The sequence below is a fragment of the Mus caroli genome, unplaced genomic scaffold, assembly GCF_978045245.1.
Source record: "Mus caroli unplaced genomic scaffold, Mus_caroli_1 scaffold_5, whole genome shotgun sequence".
NCBI classification, from domain to species: domain Eukaryota; kingdom Metazoa; phylum Chordata; class Mammalia; order Rodentia; family Muridae; genus Mus; species Mus caroli.
This window is the reverse complement of record NW_028227260.1, coordinates 138,279,717-138,299,227: the sequence shown is the minus strand read 5'-3', so window position 1 is coordinate 138,299,227 and position 19,511 is coordinate 138,279,717. Positions and strand designations below refer to the sequence as shown.

General features: G+C 47.0%; 2 protein-coding genes across 4 annotated transcripts in view; one reads left to right on the top strand and one right to left on the bottom strand.

The window, feature by feature from the left end:
* The window catches only part of Araf (A-Raf proto-oncogene, serine/threonine kinase), a 59,884-nt gene extending 49,097 nt beyond the window's left edge, over positions 1-10,787 (top strand). For both annotated transcript variants that reach the window (XM_029473177.1, XM_021154122.3), the window contains exons 2-16: positions 237-392; positions 554-657; positions 1,752-1,854; positions 1,944-2,098; positions 2,216-2,314; positions 3,613-3,754; positions 3,855-3,882; positions 3,974-4,113; positions 4,210-4,412; positions 7,873-8,049; positions 8,139-8,185; positions 8,669-8,787; positions 9,017-9,148; positions 9,954-10,088; positions 10,248-10,787. In XM_029473177.1, the coding sequence (XP_029329037.1) occupies positions 237-392; positions 554-657; positions 1,752-1,854; positions 1,944-2,098; positions 2,216-2,314; positions 3,613-3,754; positions 3,855-3,882; positions 3,974-4,113; positions 4,210-4,412; positions 7,873-8,049; positions 8,139-8,185; positions 8,669-8,787; positions 9,017-9,148; positions 9,954-10,088; positions 10,248-10,382 (1,875 nt within the window). In that variant the 3' untranslated portion in view covers positions 10,383-10,787. The remainder of the gene's footprint in view (positions 1-236; positions 393-553; positions 658-1,751; positions 1,855-1,943; positions 2,099-2,215; positions 2,315-3,612; positions 3,755-3,854; positions 3,883-3,973; positions 4,114-4,209; positions 4,413-7,872; positions 8,050-8,138; positions 8,186-8,668; positions 8,788-9,016; positions 9,149-9,953; positions 10,089-10,247) is intronic.
* Positions 10,779-19,511, bottom strand: part of Syn1 (synapsin I) — a 60,417-nt gene continuing 51,684 nt past the window's right edge. Inside the window, exons 6-13 of one of the 2 annotated variants that reach the window (XM_021154118.3) lie at positions 16,326-16,388; positions 15,410-15,552; positions 15,244-15,318; positions 15,050-15,152; positions 13,870-14,016; positions 13,469-13,556; positions 12,779-13,370; positions 10,779-11,877 (exon numbers count right to left, since the gene is read on the bottom strand). In XM_021154118.3, the coding sequence (XP_021009777.1) occupies positions 11,742-11,877; positions 12,779-13,370; positions 13,469-13,556; positions 13,870-14,016; positions 15,050-15,152; positions 15,244-15,318; positions 15,410-15,552; positions 16,326-16,388 (1,347 nt within the window). In that variant the 3' untranslated portion in view covers positions 10,779-11,741. The remainder of the gene's footprint in view (positions 11,878-12,778; positions 13,371-13,468; positions 13,557-13,869; positions 14,017-15,049; positions 15,153-15,243; positions 15,319-15,409; positions 15,553-16,325; positions 16,389-19,511) is intronic. The other variant, XM_021154120.3, reaches the window with a different exon arrangement.

The following is a 19,511-nucleotide window of genomic DNA, read 5'->3' as shown; positions in this document are numbered from 1 at the left end:
TGTCCAGAACCGTGTGCACTGTCTCCTCACTGCAGTGAGTCTCAGATCTTGGTACTCAACTATGAGATAAGCAGTAGGAGATTCTCAGCAGAGAAGGGTTAGTGTCACTGGGCTGTTTCATAAGTGGGATTCAGGGAACAGTGGGAACTCGGAGAAGGAATTTTATATGTCCTCTGCCACTCTGCTTTTAGGCTGCCATTACTAGACCTCTAAATTTCTCCTCTGCCCTCTGCTAGGAGGCCTATGGCAGCTGCCCAGTCCTACCTCAGCCCATCTTGAAAACAATCTTAGGCAACATGGAACCACCACGAGGCCCTCCTGCTAGTGGGGCTGAGCCATCTCGGGCAGTTGGCACTGTCAAGGTGTACCTGCCTAACAAGCAACGCACAGTGGTGAGTCACTCAGGCAATACTGGCAGGGGTTCCAGATAGTCGTAGTGTGGGATCAGAGGGTGGCAAGGGTTAGGGAATGACTACTGCAGAGGGAAGGAATAATTGGCTAGGGTACCTATTGGATACCAAAGACCCCAACCTCTGTACACACACACACACAGGTGACTGTCCGGGAAGGCATGAGTGTCTATGACTCTTTGGACAAGGCCCTGAAGGTGCGGGGTCTCAATCAGGACTGCTGCGTGGTCTACAGGCTCATCAAAGGGTAAGTATGGAAACCCCATGCCATTCACTCGGTCCCTACACACCTTCCTTCTTCAGTGCCATCTTATTCCTCCTCATTTGTCTTGGAGTCTTCCACTATCTGAGGTAACCCAGGTGACACCTTTCGTTTCCCTTCATTGACCATTGGAAGGTCTGCAGTTCACTATGCACTCAGCCCTCAAGTTCTCAGTCTGTCACCTTCCAGAGCTCATCTGTTTTGTTCTTTCACCATTTCTTGAAGTCACCAGCTCTTTCTTTTCTCATGGTCCTCATACACCGTGGAGTTGGTCTTCATTGACCTTTCTATTGTTTGTTTGTTTGTTTGTTTGTTTTTGTTTTTCCAGACAGGGTTTCACTGACTAGCCCTGGCTGTCCTGGAACTCACTTTGTAGACCAGGCTGGCCTCGAACTCAGAAATCCACCTGCCTCTGCCTCCCGAGTGCTGGGATTAAAGGCGTGTGCCACCACGCCTGGCTGACCTTTCTATTCTTGTGTTCCTTGGTGCCTTAATGTTTTGGATGGAGTTCATGTTTTCATTTTACCTGTTTCAGTGTCTCATCAGCCCCCTTCTCAGGTGCTGGCTTACTACTCCTGAGATGTAGTTTCATTTGCCTCTCACCACATGGTTAAGATCATGGATTAAATCTAGGAGTGGTGGGTATACCTGTTATCCTAGCACTTGGGCAATTCACCTAATTGCTTGAGCCTGTTTCCTCATGTATAAAGTGGGAGTAAGAATAGTGACTAACTTTATTTTTATTTGAAATGTATGAGTGTTTTGACTGCATGTGGGTGCACTGTGTGTGTTCCTCATGCCTATGGAGGCCAGAAGAAGGGTCAAGATTCCACCAGAGTTAAGGATGGCTATGAGCCACCATGTGAGTGCTGGGAACTGAACCCAGGTTCTCTGAAAGAAAAGCAAGTATTCTTAACTGCTGAGCCATCATCTCTCCTGTCCAAAAGTGACTAACGTAGCGAGAATTAAACATGTGGGAGAGTGGTTTGTGGATGGGACTGAGAGGAACTTTTGGAACTTCCCTGTCTACTGTGGTCCCAGTGTACCATCGCTCTCATTCTTTCCCATACTTCTTGCAGAAGAAAGACAGTCACTGCCTGGGACACAGCCATTGCGCCTCTGGATGGTGAGGAGCTCATTGTGGAGGTCCTAGAAGATGTGCCACTGACCATGCACAATTTTGTAAGTCTAATGGGGATGGTGGGGGAGGCCACAGTGTGGACAGAGAGGGCCTTCAGTCAGGCCTGCACTTCCCTGCTTTGTGGCTGCAGGTACGGAAGACATTCTTCAGCCTGGCCTTCTGTGACTTCTGCCTTAAGTTTCTGTTCCATGGATTCCGCTGCCAGACCTGTGGCTACAAGTTCCACCAGCATTGTTCCTCCAAGGTCCCCACCGTCTGCGTTGACATGAGTACCAACCGCCGACAGTGAGCCCAGCCTGGGGTGGCTTGAGGGATGGGGAGGACAGAAGCCCAAGTACAAGGGCTTACAGTCAGCCAACCTATACTCACAACCTTCTTGTTTTACACCTTTATGTCCTCAAGGTTCTACCACAGCATCCAGGATTTGTCTGGAGGCTCCAGGCAGCAGGAGGCTCCCTCAAATCTCTCTGTGAATGAGCTGCTAACCCCCCAGGGTCCCAGGTAGGGATGTCGTAGATGAAAGGCCAGGGGGCCAGTGAAAGAAGGATTGGAGGACCCTGAGAGATTATACTTTCATTTATTTGTTTACGTGATAAATACTATTGAGTACCTACAAGTGTTGAATATGGGCATGGGATTGTGGGAATCATTGGTAAGGCACCCAGTCACTCCAGGTTTCATTTTTTTCATCTGGGAAGAGGGGATGAGACTTTTCCCTAGTGGGTTCTGAAGAGGCTTAAGAGTTGAGATATTTGCAATGCTTAAAGCAAGATCTGATACAGAGTAAATAACGAGTATTATTCATTACAAGTGTATATATAAAATCATCTAGTTTGTTCATTTCTTCCAGTATAACCACGCCCCAGTCTTTTCTCTTTGAAATAAATGTTACTGTATTAGAAAGTACTTTTATTTCACTTATGTTGGATATGATAGCATATAGTTTTGCATAATATATAAAAAGTAAGGTTAATGTATTATTATTTGTAGTTATGAGTGTATGTGTGTTGATTTACCTGTGAATTTAATCTCAGGATGGTGAAAGTAACAGAAGAATGTTTTTCTGTAAGGTATAATTCATGGGAGGTGGAGGCAAGACGATCAATAGTTCAAGGCTACCCTCCACTAAGTAGCAAGTTCAAGGCCAGCCTGGGCTACATGAGACTGTCTTAAAACAGTAAAAAAAGTGTTTTGTAACGTGATATATGTATAATCGTTATATGATGTGTGTAATGTGTATTACATAATATGATAATATGTGTATTGAAAACGTTGCCATTTTAATATAGGTAATGCTCATTATAAAATAAATAATATATTTGAAAAATACATGTCATTATGATATGTAATAAAAAGTCATATCTTACCCTTTCTCCAACTATCTTTGTCCTTCATTGTTCCTTCTTTAGACCTTTCTCCCAATATTACCCTTTCTGAGAACCCACTCCTGACTCCCCCAGGGACACTTTCTACCTCCTTCGTTTGATTTTCCTCTTTTTGTGCCTATCACTAAGAGGCACATTATATATTTGCTTTTTTATTCTTCTGCCTCTGCTAAAACTACCTCTACAAGGGCAAGAGCTTTTTATTCATGGTATCCGCAGTTTGATGTCCTCTGTTTCGAGTTGAATCTGGCACACAGGAGGCACTCAGTAAATGTTTCTTGAGCAGATGATTACTGACTGGTATGACCAACAGACATGTACTGTTTGCGTAAACGCACATGCAGGGTGGTGGAGTTGGGCTTTCTTTGCTTTTTAGTTCCTTCTGCAGCGATTTCACAGCCTTTTCTCTATTAGCCCCTTTGCCCAGCAACGTGACCAGGAGCACTTCTCATTCCCTGCCCCTGCCAATCCCCCACTGCAGCGCATCCGTTCCACATCTACTCCTAACGTCCACATGGTCAGCACCACAGCTCCCATGGACTCCAGCCTCATGCAGGTGGGTGTCAAGGAGGTGACAGTGGGGAGCATGGAGCATTGCTTAAAGCCATTACTATTGCCATATCCTCACTTTGACTTCTGCTCCCACCTCCTTCCAGTTTACTGCTCAGAGCTTCAGCACCGATGGTGAGAGAACCCCCACCCCTTTCTGCACCCTGAGCTCTCTCTGCCCCACCACCCCACTTGCCTCCACTCACAGCATTCTGTACAACCACAGCTGCTGGTAGAGGTGGTGATGGAGCCCCTCGGGGTAGCCCTAGCCCAGCTAGTGTGTCTTCAGGGAGGAAGTCCCCACATTCCAAGTTACCTTCAGAACAGCGGGAGCGGAAGTCCTTGGCAGATGAAAAGAAAAAAGTGGTATGCCATAGGAAATCCTTGGGGGCCACCATAGCCTGAGTGCTATGACGGAGGGTTGTGGGTAGGCCCCTCTGATGCCACCCATCTGGCCCACAGAAGAACCTGGGGTACCGGGACTCAGGCTATTACTGGGAGGTGCCACCCAGTGAGGTACAGCTGTTGAAGAGGATCGGGACAGGCTCTTTTGGCACTGTGTTTCGGGGGCGTTGGCATGGCGATGTAGCTGTGAAAGTGCTCAAGGTGGCCCAACCTACCGCTGAGCAGGCCCAGGCCTTCAAGAATGAGATGCAGGTGCTCAGGTGAGGTTGCTGTGAATGTAAGTGGGACAGGATGGTGGCAGGCAGCATTTAGTGTTTGGGAAAAAGCCATGCTGGGGTACTTCCTGGGTGTGTACTCTATTTGTGCCATGTTGGAAGTATAATTAGGCTCAATTTCTCTCCAAGAGATGACCCTTTCTCCTCTGAGCAATGGGCTGATGATGAGGACAATGATGATGGTGTTTCTTTGGATGAACGTTGCTATTTGCTGGCTGTGAACTAGATCTAGCCATAGGTCATTCCCATGATTATTTAACACATGAAGATTTTATGTAATTCCAGCTCCAGGAGTGCTCATATCCGTCCGTCCTTTTGCTGAGTCACTGCTATTATACTCACTGTGTTGTGGGCTTGTTGTTAATTATAATTTTATACTTATAATTTCCTTTGATGCAAAGAATAATATTAATTATAGTCATATTCTATATTCCCATTGTATAGTTATTATAATTGATGTAATTAAGGTATGATCAACACTGTATTAATTCATTCACACTGAAAAAACCAGGGTGGCACCATTTTAGCCACTACAGTTACTATGTAGCATAGTACTTTGTGCCTTTATTTTATATAAGCAAGGTTATGTAGGGTGTGTGCGTGTGTGTGTAACCATATTAAGCACATGTAATACTACTGAGCTATACTCCCTGTTCTCAGGGAGGTATAATTTCTGACAAATCTGAGGATACATATATGGGCTTCCCCCCTCTATCAGATAAACACAATGGATGCCACAATAAGAAAACTTATTCTCAGCTCACCTCTGTAAAGTTTGATGATTTGAGTATACAATAATTTGCATTCTATTTCTTTTATCTACTGGCTTCCCACTATTAAGAATCTTTATGCTGCTGAGGTCACCTAGCTCCAAGACTGACACCCTGAGTCCATTCAGTCCCTGGGACCTATATGGTAGAAAAGAACTGGCTCCTGAAAGTTGTCCTCTGTTCTCCACATGTACCCTGTGGCACACAGATAATCACATACAAAGGAATCTTCATATTTGCTGGGAACATAGCTCCATCAGTAAAGTGCTTAATAAGTTTGTGATTGAGTTTAGATTCCCAACACCCACATAAAAAGTAAAAAGCTGGGTGCACTGGTGCACACCTGTAATCCTAGCACTGGGAAAGCAGAGACAGGAGTGGATTACCGGTGCTTAGCCAGTCTAGGCAGTTAGTGAGGTCTAGGTTTAGTTAGAGATTCGGTCTCAAAAAATGAGGTGGAACCGGGCATGGTGGCGCACACCTTTAATCCCAGCACTCGGGAGGCAGAGGCAGGTGGATTTCTGAGTTCGAGGCCAGCCTGGTCTACAAAGTGAGTTCCAGGATAGCCAAGGCTACACAGAGAAACCCTGTCTCGAAAAACCAAAAAAAAAAAAAAAAAAAGAAAAAGAAAAAAAAACCCAAACAAACAAACAAAAGAGGTGGAACACAATCAAGGGAGATAGATAATCCAACATCAACCTCTGGCTTCTCCACCCATGCACATGCACAGGTAAACACACAGTCATGTATGTGTGCCACATACAAAACAATGTGGAGAGTGATTGAAGAATACACCTGACATTGACCTCTGGTTTCCGTTTGTGTGCACAGATGTACATGTACATGCATACCTGTATATTACCTCTGTCTGTCTGTCTGTCTCTGTCTCTTTCTCTTTCTCTCTTATACACACGCGCACGCACACACACACACAAATCCCTGTGTTGAGAATGATGGCGCATTCCTGTAATCTCAGTACTTGGGAGGCTGAGGCAGAAGGAACAACAGTTTGAGACCAGAGCTGGTGTGATAATGTAGGAAAGTACTTATCATGTAAGCATGAAGACCTATGTTTGATCTCTAGCACCCATGTAAAAGGCTGGGTGTGGCAGCACAGGCTTCCAAGCTCAGCACTGGAGAAACACAGATAGGAAGATTCCAGGGGCTCATCAGTCTAGACTAATTGGCATGTCCCAGGTCCCAGTGAAAAATCTTCTGCCTCAAAACAAGTTTATAAAATAAGTAAATGCATAAACAAATCGAGTAGGTCCTGAAAACAACATCCTAGGTTGACCTCTGGCCTCTACTTAAGTCTGCATACACACGCACTAACACATACATGTATACTTTCACACACATAAATACATAGATTGTTCAAACAATCTGGAGTATGTGATGAAACCTAGTCTCAAAAAATTTTTTTTTGTGGTAGTACACATGTCTATACTCTCAGCATTTGGTAGGCTGAGGCATCAGGATCAGGAATTTGAAGCCAGCCTGTGATACATTAAACCCTGTTTCAAAAACCAAAACTAGAGCTGGGTGTTGGTGGCGCACACCTTTAATCCCAGCACTCCACTCGGGAGGCAGAGGCAGGCGGATTTCTGAGTTTGAGGCCAGCCTGGTCTACAGAGTGAGTTCCAGGACAGCCAGGGCTATACAGAGAAACCATGTCTCAAAAAACCAAAAAACCCCTAATCCTTGTGTGTAAGTGTGTACTCTCACTGGTAGAGAATGTGCTTAGCATATGAAAGCTTATGTTCCATCTCAAGTATCAAAACAAGAAGGGAATGTCCTGGTGCTCTGTTGTCTTCTGTGATCTAAATATTATCCCTCTTATTTGCATTTGTGTACTCAAACTGTGGTTAATACTTAAGAATGTGGTTTTCTCATGAACTATATTAAAGAGGTTTGCATGTGACAGTTTCCATGAAGCAGACTCAGGTATCCAGAACCAAACTGGAAGTTTCAGAATGTTTACTGTTTGTTCTGCTGTTTGAAGGACCGTTGAGACCATTCGTTCACCCTTTGTGACATCCTCAAAAAGCCGCTGCTGTAATGATAGCAGTTGTGTGGTTTGGGAACAAGAGGACTAAAGTGGTTAGAAGTCCTCTTCAAGGTTGTAATGAGTAACCGGTAAAGGTTTGGCTTGTAACATGGTTTCTGAGTCCAGATTCTTTACCTCTAAGCCTCTCAGTGATTAGTAAACGATCATCCTCCCATGTCACACATGTCTCTGTCTTGAGCCTGTCTCTCTCAGTATTGATAAAGAAGGTTGGCTTCCTACTTTGTCATCTGTAAAATAGCCACTGCTAGGTATGGTGGCTAATGCCCATGATCCCAGTGCTTGGGAGGTTGGGTCAGAAGGATCACTGAGAGCTTGCGGCCTGCCCAGGCTACTTAGCTCCAGGCCAGCTTGGTATACAACATGAGACCCTGTTCTAAAACCAGAAAAAAATAATAAAATAAAATAGAATTTTGTTGAGGAAGGTCAGAACATCCACCTCTATTCAGCTCCCAGAAGCCCATCAAGTCTCACAGATTGGGATCTGACAACATTTGGCCCTGAGCACCCTTAAAGACAAGGTAAGATCGCTTTTCCTATTGCTGAGTAAACACATGACACTTGTTCTATTTCTTGACCCCTTCCCCCAACCTACCCTCCCTGCCTACAGAAAGACACGGCATGTCAACATTTTGCTGTTCATGGGTTTCATGACTCGGCCGGGGTTTGCCATCATCACACAGTGGTGTGAGGGTTCCAGCCTCTACCACCACCTCCATGTGGCTGACACGCGCTTTGACATGGTCCAGCTCATTGATGTGGCCCGGCAGACTGCCCAGGGCATGGAGTGAGCCTCACACCTTAGAGACTTGGGGAGGTGGGAGGGAGAGCTGAAATAGTCTCCAGACAATTCACTACCCACTTCCATCTCCACAGCTACCTCCACGCCAAGAACATCATTCATCGAGACCTAAAGTCCAACAGTATCTACCTGTCCCTGGCTGGGACTGGGGGTGTGTAGTAATCAGAGTGGTAGTTTAAAGGGATGATTTGGGGGGTAAGATTCTGGAGGTGAAAAGGGAAGGGCCTATATCCTGTGGTTTCTTGCCAGGTAACAGAGCTATACCTGGTAAAGGGCCTTTTAAATGAAGGACCTTTGTTTAGGAGTCAGATGGTTCACGTACTGTTGGGTACTCTGCTCAGGTGAGATGTAGTAGTTGTAGATGACATACAGGGAGCTCATGGTCAGTGTCCCAGGCATGACAGCTTTAGGTGTCATTCAGGGGACTTGTTGGTTTTGGGTCACAATGGAACCAAGTGGGGTCCTATCAGTCGTAGATAGTATGAAATGGGGGTGGCTTCTGGCAAGAGACATAACTCACTAGAACAGGGGTTCTGAGAACCATCCAGTAAGGGTATGAGGCATAGCTATTGGGATTCCTTGTAATGGCCCTTGACCCTGCTGGATATCTTCTTACATGAGGGGCTCACAGTCAAGATTGGTGACTTCGGCCTGGCCACAGTGAAGACACGGTGGAGTGGGGCACAGCCCTTAGAGCAGCCCTCAGGGTCTGTGCTATGGATGGTAAGTTGGGCCAGGCTAGATGGGGAGCAATGGGAGATGTGGACTTTTGGATTGGGACATGCCAGGCAAAGTGGGGATGTCTATGCCAGGTGGGAGTATCTAGACTGCCCATGTTTTACCTCACATGGGTGGCACTGAGTTGTTCTCAGTGTAACTATCAGGATCTGATACTGTGGACTAGTCATTTTTTGTCCCTCATGGTCCCCCTGCCCTGTCTGGCCTACCTAAGGCAGCTGAGGTGATCCGTATGCAGGACCCGAACCCCTACAGCTTCCAGTCGGATGTCTATGCCTATGGTGTTGTGCTCTATGAGCTTATGACCGGCTCACTGCCCTACAGCCACATTGGCAGCCGTGACCAGGTGAGCCTCATAACTTACCCTCAGTTCTCAGGGCTTCACACTCTAGGTCCCCTCACTTGTACAGACAATAGTGCCCCCACCCCAAGCCTAGGATTTTTCTGAATGAAGAGTCCTGGAATCTGTCTTTTACATATCTTATATCCCATCCTCCTCACACATCCACAACCCCCTGAGCCAGAACCCTTAAAATCCAGATTTCTTTGAGTCCCTATATTCAGAATGCTCCTAGACCCCAAACCCTTCAGAAACCCCCTGAACATTTTGAGTGTCCAACACTCAGGCCCTTTGTGCTTCTCAAATACCCATAGTCACCCTGAATTTGGGGTCTTGGAATTCATAACACTCTAGGTCTTAAATTTTCACAATTCTCCGAATTTAAGATCTAGAACCTTCCCTGTTCTTAGATGCCAGGACCAGATATCAAGTATTTGAGCTTTGAGTACTTTATAGTCTACATAGACTTATTTATGCCCCGACTCCTACAGAAATGGAAGTTTCCCCAAGAAGTAGTACTCTGCATTTTCCTGAATCTTAGGCTCAGAAAATCTAAGATTATGCCCCTTAATAACTCCAGACTCCTATTGTTCTGGGCCATACACACCTACAGTCTTTGACAGCCTTAATATAAATCCCTCTCTTTTATCAGCAGAAAATTCTCCCTAGTCCTCAGGGACCCAGACTCCTCTGGGCCTTAGTACTAGACACCTTAGTCCTCAAAAATTAAACTTACATATATTTTAAGATTCATAGTTCCTGGGCCTCCCAGCTCAAACCCAAAATCAACCCATTCCTCCCCACACACCAGATCATCTTTATGGTGGGCCGTGGCTATCTGTCTCCGGACCTCAGCAAAATCTTCAGTAATTGCCCCAAAGCCATGAGGCGCCTGCTGACTGACTGCCTCAAGTTCCAGCGGGAGGAGCGGCCCCTATTTCCCCAGGTGGGCTGGGTAGGAGGGCTGGATACCTTGGGGAGATGCACTGTGAGTAAAGAGATAGAGGCAGATAGTGAATGTGAACCATGTTGAAAGCTGGGGGTTGGGGATATTGGAGTATCTCTGGGACTCTGGACACCCCTCTTCATCTCCACCCGCTCCCAGATTCTGGCCACGATCGAGCTACTGCAGCGGTCACTCCCCAAGATTGAGCGGAGTGCCTCCGAACCCTCCTTGCACCGCACCCAGGCTGATGAGTTGCCTGCTTGCCTTCTCAGCGCAGCCCGTCTTGTGCCTTAGACCTCACTCCCAGCCCATCAGGGAGCCAATTTCAGCGTACCATGCCAAGGCACACCTACCTACCAGCCAATAACTGTTCTGCCTCTGCCTTGATACTGCCTCAGGATTCCCTATCCCACACCCTGGGAAATTTGAGGGACCCCAAAAACTGAGGTCTCCTGCTTTCTCCATAATTTGGTCTCCTCTTGGGTTTGGGGATAGTTGTAATTTGGAGAGCTGTTTTATCTCCAATGGCTGTGATTCAGTGCAAGGATTCTACTCAGAACCTCTTTCTAAAGTTTTTGCCTGATGTATCTTCACTGGATTTTGGGGTTCCCAGCACCCCATGTAGATTTGGGGGTTTCTTTTGTCTCCCCCACTATTCAAGGACTCTCCTCTTTACCAAGAAGCACAGAATTCTGCTGGGCCTTTGCTTGTTTATTTTGCTTCCCGACTCTTCTCTTGGGGGTTCAGAGCCGCTGAGGGGTGGGGCAAGTCCAGGCAAGGAGTGGAGGTTGGAGGAAGATGCAGACCACACAAACAGTGCCACTGTACGCATTACCACAGGCGGCATGAATGAGGACCACATATGCCAAGCATGGCACAAAAGGAGGCCAAGTCAGTCACAGATAAACACATTGGCAAAGGTAGGGGAGTGGGAGACCACAGGCCTTCCTTGTGCAAAGGATTCTGAGGATGGGTGGAGTTTGCATATTTAAAGACAGCTGTCAGAGGCAGGAAATTGGGGAGGGGTTTCTGGAGGAGGGAACTTAGGGGTCCTAGAAGTGGAAGGAACTTCCAGTATATTGAATGGGATTGAGGGGAAGAGGTGAAGGGAAGTCCTTGAGGGACTGGTTGGTGGATGGTAGGTGGTATTTGAAGATGTGGATCTCCAGAGAGATGATTTATGGAAGAGGTTTAAGGATAGGGGCTTCTTATGGAATTGGAAATTTCTGATTAGGAGCAAGGTGTGCTGGAGAGATTCAGGACCAAGAGTAGAATAGGGGTTTTCAGGAATTTCGGAGCTCCAGGAGAGGTTTCGATGTATTAGGTCAGAAACAGGTTTTCTGCCATTCAGGAACTTTCAGGGAAGAAATCACCCTTTAGATGTACCAGAAGTAGAGGTCTTCAGGAGTTTGGAGGTTCTAAAACAGATCTGGAGGTGACCAGGAACAGGATTCTAAATGGACTTGGGGATTCCCAAATGTGAGAACTGGATTTAGGACCAGGTTTCTCAAGGGACATATTGAGGAATGAGAAGTGGGCTCTAGGAGAACCAGGAGAGGGGTTCTCAAGGGATTTGGAGGTTCCAAAAGTGAGAAATGGACTCAGGACCCAGAGAGGGTTGTCTAGGGGTTTAGGGGTTCTCAGAGTGGGGTGTCAGTCGGAGAAGAGGCTGGCGAAAGACTTCCTCAGGCTGCGGATGGTCTCAGCTTTCACCTCGTCCTGGCTAAGGCTGGGCCTGGGAGGGGCTGGCTCTGGAAGGTTGAAGGCATTGGTCAGAGACTGGGATTTGCTAGAGAGAGACAAGGTGGAGGCATGGGAGGAAGGGGGAAGAGGAAGGGGAGGAAGGGAGAGAAACACAATGTTACCCTAGGCCCAGCCCCAGCCCTGCCCCTCTGATCCTGAGGCTGTGCCTGTGACCTTCCCACCCCCAGGCATGCCCCTGAACCCTGATGGATTCTCAAGGGTGATGAAGCTGAGACTGAGGAGGATGTGGGGTCAGCTGACAGGACTTAGATATAAGATAAAGTGGTGTGGTTTAATGGGAAGATTCCTTGGCCAGTTTGATACGGAGGATGAAAGGAAGGGTTCCAGTAAGGAGCCTAGGAGGAGCCTGGGCTAGGGACAAGTCTAGTATGAGGTAAGCCAGTCTGAGGGGGAACAGATGGGGTGGGGGTGGAGGACAGGGAAAACTTTTGAGCTAAGGGCTAGGGGAATAGAATGGACAAGGAGAAGCAGAAAGGATGGTATGATCTGGGAGAGTTTGAAGTGGCAGGAGTATCTGGCAATGGGCCAGAAAGGAGTCTAGATTATTAGGGAAGGTTTGAGGAAAGGCTGAAAAGAGTGAAATGATGGAAGGCTTGCTGCAAATTGGCCTGAGGGAGTTCAGGGATGTCTGGGAGGAGGGTGATAATAAGAGATCAGATGGACAGGGAAGTACTGGAAGTAGGTCAGCCAGGCTACTGGGATGGGCCAAAGGTCTGGAAGGGGGACTTTCCCAGGGCTTGTAGGGGAGGAATCTGAACTGGAAGTGGAGATGCTGGGATTCTCCCCTCAACTGCTGGGATTGAAGACAAAAGGGGTTTGGCCCAGGCAAAGGAGATCTGGTTTTCCTTGGGATCTGGGGATGCCCTACTGGGGCCAGTGCACTCTGTGAGCAGCAAAGGCCAAGGCTGCTATAAAGGTCCCCTTACTTGAGCTGGGGGTGCGGGGGTCCCCCGGCAGCGGCGGTGATAGGTGGTGGCACATCCTGGCTGGGTTTCTGGGCCAGCTGTGGTTTGGCGGGACGTCCAGCAGGACCTGGGCCGCTGGGCCGGGGCTGCTGTGTGGTGGGAGGCCCAGTGCGAGGTCCGGGACCTGCCTGGCTGGCCTGACGAGTGGGACCAGCAGGGCCTGGGGGTTTTTGGGGAGGGCCCTGGCGCTGCTGCCCTCCGGGTGGGGCTCCTGAGGCCTTCGTTGGAGCTGGACCAGAGATAGATGCCTGACGGGTAGCCTGCGGGGCCCCCGCCTGACGCTGTGGAGATGGGGAGGCTGGTGGGCGCGCTGCTGGAGGTGCTCCAGGGCCTCCTGCCACTGGCCGCGACTGGCGGCCTTGACCCTGGGTCACTGGTGTGGCCTGAGAGGCAGACTGCTGAGGTGCTGCGGTGGGACTTGGTAGGCGCTGAGGCAGAGGGCTGCCAGCTGGCGGTCCAAGGCCAGAAAGATGTTGCTGGCCTTGTGGGGGTGGGCGCTGCTGCAGCGGGGGTCCCTGGCGCTGAGGTCCTGGGCCTGGCTGTGGAGGGCCTCCTAGGGACAGAAAAAAAGAACAGCAAGTGAGAGTGAGTGAGAAAAAAAGCTGAGGCTGCCTGGGTTGGTAGGAACCCAGAAGGCTTGTCCTCACTTACCCTGGGGTGGGGGTCGTTGTTGAGCAGGAGGACCTGCAGGCTGCTGGGAGGTCTGGCGGCCCAAGGTCAGGGCTCCTGGGGATGAAGACTGTGGCAGAAGAGTGGAATACAAGAGATTAAAAATAGTTACCGGAGAGTGGGAGCAACAGCCAATCAAAACGACATGGGTTCCCTGTGTGCTGGGTGTTGCCCCATTTGTGGCCAGTTGAGGGGATATGGGGCTATGAGGCCTCTCACCCCATATTTGGTCAGAAGACTCTTAAGGATGGCAAGGTAGCAGCAATTTAGTGAGGCCACAAGTGCATAAAGGTGACACTAATAGTCCATTGATACCACCTCTATGGCATCAGGTTGATGAAGGGCTGGCCTCCTTCCCACTAGCTCAAGACCAAGCGCCTGACCTGGCTGTGGGAGCCCCTGCCAGGGGAAGCATCCCGCTGCGGCTGTCGAGGCAGAGCCTGAGTCATCTTGTTGACCACAAGTTCCACGATGAGCTGCTTGTCTTCATCCTGGTGATCACCAATGAGTGGCATGGAGGAGCCCACCACCTATGGGAGGGAAAAGGATCCAGTATTAGGGGAGGCAGGAAGTGCATGTGAGGCCACAGTGTCAACAACATAACTTTCACTTGGCAAAAAAACATGGTGACTGCAAAGAGAGCTCTGTCTGGCTTCTAAGTGGCACTGATTGTGCACTGTAAGGAAAGCCTGCCAGTTCCAAGGCTCTGGACAGCTTTGTGGGTGGAGTGTTAGAGCTGGCTCTGCAATCAGTGTCTATGGGGGCAAATCTAGCTTGCTACATGTTTTTCTATGGCTCATGAGCTAAGATATGTTCTATATCTTTTGCTTCTTATTTTTAAAGGAAGTAGAACCACAACCACCCAGGCAAGCCTAAAACCCACCAGTCTAACCCTAAAATCATAGGCAGGATCCTGCCTCACCCTCCCAAGTTGCTAGGATTACAGGCATGTACCATAGTTTAGGCTGCCCTCAAACTCTTCATCAGTGCTGGGATTACCATTTCTCACTGCACCCAGCCTCTGATGTCATTCAGTGGTTGGGGGAAAAGGTTTCATGTGTGCAAAAGATACGAAATTTAAACTCAGTGTACTTAAAAGTTATAGACATAAACACATAAGTTGTATCCATATGCACAGCTGCACAAATCTTCCATCTTGTTTGTGGCTGCTTTTATGGGACTGAACCAGAGTGTCAAACTGCATGGCCCACAAAGCATAAAATATGTACTGTTGGTCCCAGCTTTTACTGGGTACTTTGCCTTTTACCAAGTGCTTTGTTGTGGTTTCTAGGACATTTTCCAGGTTAACTAAGTGTTTTGCCATTTACCAAGATATCTCTATTCACAGAGCACTTTATATCTTAGCAAGTGTTGCCCATTCACCAAAGATGTCCAAGTTTTTACCATTGCCATTTGCTAGGGATGTCCCAGCTTACACAGTACTTTACAGTTCCACCACCCTTCCTGGAGGACTTTTGAGTCACAAAATGCTTTCCAGTTTAGCCCATCGTTTCTGTGCAGCCACTCTTCCCTCTGTGCCCACCAATCCCTGGGTGTTCCCACCTCAATAATGTGATCCCTTCCGTCCTTGCCATGCAGCGCTTCCACTGCGCAGATGTCAAGTCCCCCAAAAATCTCTGAGCACGTGTCTACCCACAACTTGTACCTGCCAAGACAAGGAGCAGGATAGCTTGTCATTGCTCTGCTCAGATGATTCTGTTCCACCCTTACTCCCACTCCTCAATTATGTGTCTCACCTGTCAGACATGGCAATCTGCTCAAGCATAGCAGAACCTGTATTGGTCTTCCAGTTACCCGACACTGATGTCCTCCTAGTGGGGGAGGGAGGAGAGACTTAGTGGGGCATGAGATGCATGAGGTAGCCCCTCCACACACACACAAGGCCTCTGTCTCTCTACTCACATGTAGGCCTTGTAGTTCTGCCCAATCTTCTGGACACGCACATCATATTTAGCATCAATGAAGGGCTCAGCAGTGGCATATGTCTTAGTCAGTGCCACAACACTTGCAATATCCTGGAAGTCATGTTGGTTGTCTACCTTGACCTGTGGGTATAGGCATGGGATGAAGGCAGGAGTGAGGACTGAATGTATCTGGAGGAATGTGCAGACAAATACAAAGTAGATACACCAAGGCACCCAAGCACACATAATTATGGGTAACCTGTTTCATACATGTGCACACAAACATAAAATTGCTTGTATACAACTCTTAATATATTAAAGACCACTTTTTTGCAGTGCTGAGGACCAAACAGGGATGTTCACATGTTACACAAACACTCTACCACTGTACTACATCCTCATCTCAAAATATCCATTTTAAACAGGGGAGTAGAATAAAATGTGGAATTACATTTCAATAGAGCTATAATATATATATATATATATATATATATAATTCTTGGTACACTAGCATGGTAGCAGGACATATAAAATTGGCTGGTTGCATGAGAAATATATGGGCCGAAAAAAATCAGCTAAATATGAAAATACAAAATCCAATTAGATGAAGACATCCCAGAATGCATCATCAAACAGAATTATTGTTATGTGTTGAGTACACAGATGCACATCTAACTACTTACAGTGCCAAGAACATGCACTATACAAACATGCACATGCCGGGCCGTGGTGGCGCACGCCTTTAATCCCAGCACTCGGGAGGCAGAGGCAGGCGGATTTCTGAGTTCGAGGCCAGCCTGGTCTACAAAGTGAGTTCCAGGACAGCCAGAGCTATACAGAGAAACCCTGTCTCGAAAAACCAAAAAAAAAAAAAAAAAAAAACAAACATGCACATATGACCTACTAGAACTTACCTTGCCCATCCCAGAATGTGCGTGGCCCATCTTCACAACCACAGGGTATGTTGTGCTGCTGAGCTGGTGAAAATGAAGGCAAAAGAGGCATGGTCAGAGCTGTTCTGCTGGTCTCCAAGAGCTGGTGACCCATAGAGTGTGCGCCACACTGGTTGACATTTTTTCCCCAGAAAAAGGTTAGTCAAAGACAGGCAGAACAGCAATCAATTGTTTCACAGCAGCTTTGAGTTCAGAACTGAATGCACAGCCTTGCCTGCTGGTCCACTCTCTAAACCCTAGGCTTCCCATATCTGATTTCCCATGCAGAGTCCTTAGATGAGGATGAGGGAACTTCCCAGAATAGAGAAAGTTTGTTTTTTATTTATTTCATATATTCAGACACACCAGAAGAGGGCATCAGATCCCATTACAGTTGGTTGTGAGCCACAATGTGGGAATTGAACTCAGGATCTCTGAAAGAGCAGTTAGTGCTCTTAACCACTGAGCCATCTCTCCAGCCTGAGAAAATTTGTTTTTATATGAGTTAGTGTGTGTAAGACAGTGTGGTAGTTAGCATGCAGCAATGAGGCCTTCAGCCACACCTTACATATAAGCTTCATCTTTATGTACACACATACCTTTAGAATTCTATTCAAAGCCAGAGGTGTCCACATCTATTAAGAACTCCACATCCACTGAGAAAGACAAACTTAAATCACATTTATTTCTAGGGCTTTACAGAGATCCAATGAGTCAGGCCATTTGGTCATTCTGCCAACCAGGTGCTCTTAGCATGGGACAGCAGCCAATACTCCTAAGCATGTATTCTACACTCTTTTTTTTTAATTATTAAAGATTTATTTATTATATGTAAGTACACTGTAGCTGTCCTCAGACACTCCAGAAGAGGGCATCAGATTTCGTTATGGATGGTTGTGAGCCACCATGTGGTTGCTGGGATTTGAACTCAGGACCTTCAGAAGAGCAGTCGGCGCTCTTAACCACTGAGCCATCTCGCCGGCCCCCCATATTCCACACTCTTAAGACTCTTAGAGTTAACACATGAGCTACTTCGCTTTGCTCTCACCTACATAATAGAAGGGCATATAACAGAACTACTTATGCACTATAGAAGCACACGCTACTCTAGAGGCAAACAATAAATGGACATATGCAGCAATCACTGGCATGCCCACAGCAAACAGAAGGATTAATACAACATACAGAAGGAGAATGCATTTCTAGGCATTCATATAACCAAATCTCTGTAACTCCGACCTCATCAAATTTCTGGGTCCTTGAAAAGTATATCTAGACATTCAACATGTTTTTTCCATATCTGCAGTACAAACATACAGAAAATCAGACATACAGATAATACATATTCAGGACACATATTCAGGCAAATATGTGTTAGGCAAAGATGTATTAAGTCTCCCTGTGTCCCAGGCTAGGCAAAGGGTATGAGGACTCTAGCCCCACCATACCCCATGTGCAAATGCGGGCCCCTGCCTACTAGTGACAGGGTAGAGATAGCATTCTTAGAGAGGCTCTGGGTCAGTGGCAGTTTCCAACAGGCACAGGAAGCCCCATAGTCTAAGGGTGACTGATTGACCTTCAGGTCTCTCCCTCCCTCTATAATCTCCTTCCTCATTTCCCAAATGAGTGACATCATGGGAAGGCAGAGGGCTGAGTGGTATGATTTTGGAAAGGGGGATGGTGGTAATGGTGTCATCCAGTGGGCAGGCCAAGGAAACAATGCCAAGATGTGTGTGTATAGGGAGAAACTTTCTACTTGGGCATCTACTCATCACACAGAGAAGCTTGAGACAGGCATAGTTACATTTGCAACCTTCCACTCTCAGAAGCAACACACTCAGGCACACACCTGGCTCTCAGGAAGGGACATGGAGCACGCCAAGGGACATAAACCACCCCTTGAGGCACAGATACATGACAGAGCTGTTCATATACAAGAATATCTATTCCCATCTGCTGAGCATTGTGGATCATTTTCCCAAACCTACTTTGCTTCCTCTGTTCATGAGCTTGAACACTGTGGGTGCATCTAAGTGTGTGCCTGTCATATGTGTATACAGGAGCCTTGGGACTTCCTGGGGAGCTTTAGCCTGCTATCTTGGCCTTTATTCTTCCCAAAGCCATAAAAAAAAAAAAAAAACAACCCAGGCAGGTACTGTCTTTCTGGGCCTCAGTTTCCAGAGGGCAATAATCAAGCTCCAGCACTTGATACTCTGGGTATCATCAGGTATTTACACATGACAGCAGATCACTATGGGAACCTCACACCTATCCAGTTTAGCAGATAGTCACAGGCTAAACATTCCTCTGTGATGTCCACCCCACTCCATTCCAAACCTGTACAATAATCTGAATCCTCAGTGTAAACAGCTGGCAAAACTGTGCTGACTCAGGTTTCATAGTTAAAGAGCTGTCGTCAGAAGCAGGGTCAGAGAAGAGGCGAGACAGGACTTTCCCTGTCTTTACGTCTCCTCAGTCCTGCCGCCTAGTTACTCAGCCCCCGTCTCACTTTCTCCTCACTTTCACAATCAGATGGTTGAAAATTTTGGTTTCCTTCCCTTTCTCCTTTTCTCTGTACCTCCTCCCACCACCACAGTAATTTCTTCACCATCTTTCCTGGACAGGCCATTTGACTCCTTTCTGTCTCTGTTTTCTTACTAAATAGTAAAAATATGAATCATATCTCACAGATATGTTGGGAAGAATAAGTGAATTATTTCAGAGAAAAGAAAATCTTAGTATACACATAGAGTAAACCTGCATCTTCAAAGAGTTGGTTGCTATTATTGTTGTTATTGATTTAATACCTCTTCATTAATTAACATTAAGGAACAAGGAGGACAATGGCAAACAAACAAACAAAATTTCTGAGCTGGCAATATGGCCCATCAGATAAAGGTGCTTGCTGCCTCCATGCCTGATAACCTGAGTTTGAGCCCTAGAACCCACAGAGAAGGAGAGGATTGGCCCCTGCAAAGCAATACAAGCATGTCATGACACACACACACACACACACACACACACACACACAGAGTGTAAAAAAACCCTTTAAAACAGTGTATTGTACATAGTACTCTGTTGACTGCTGGCAGGAGGTTTTTGTGTCCTGTGGTTTCTGGACCAATCTACCTAAGTTAATAAAATTTAATTAGCTAAAGTAAATTTACA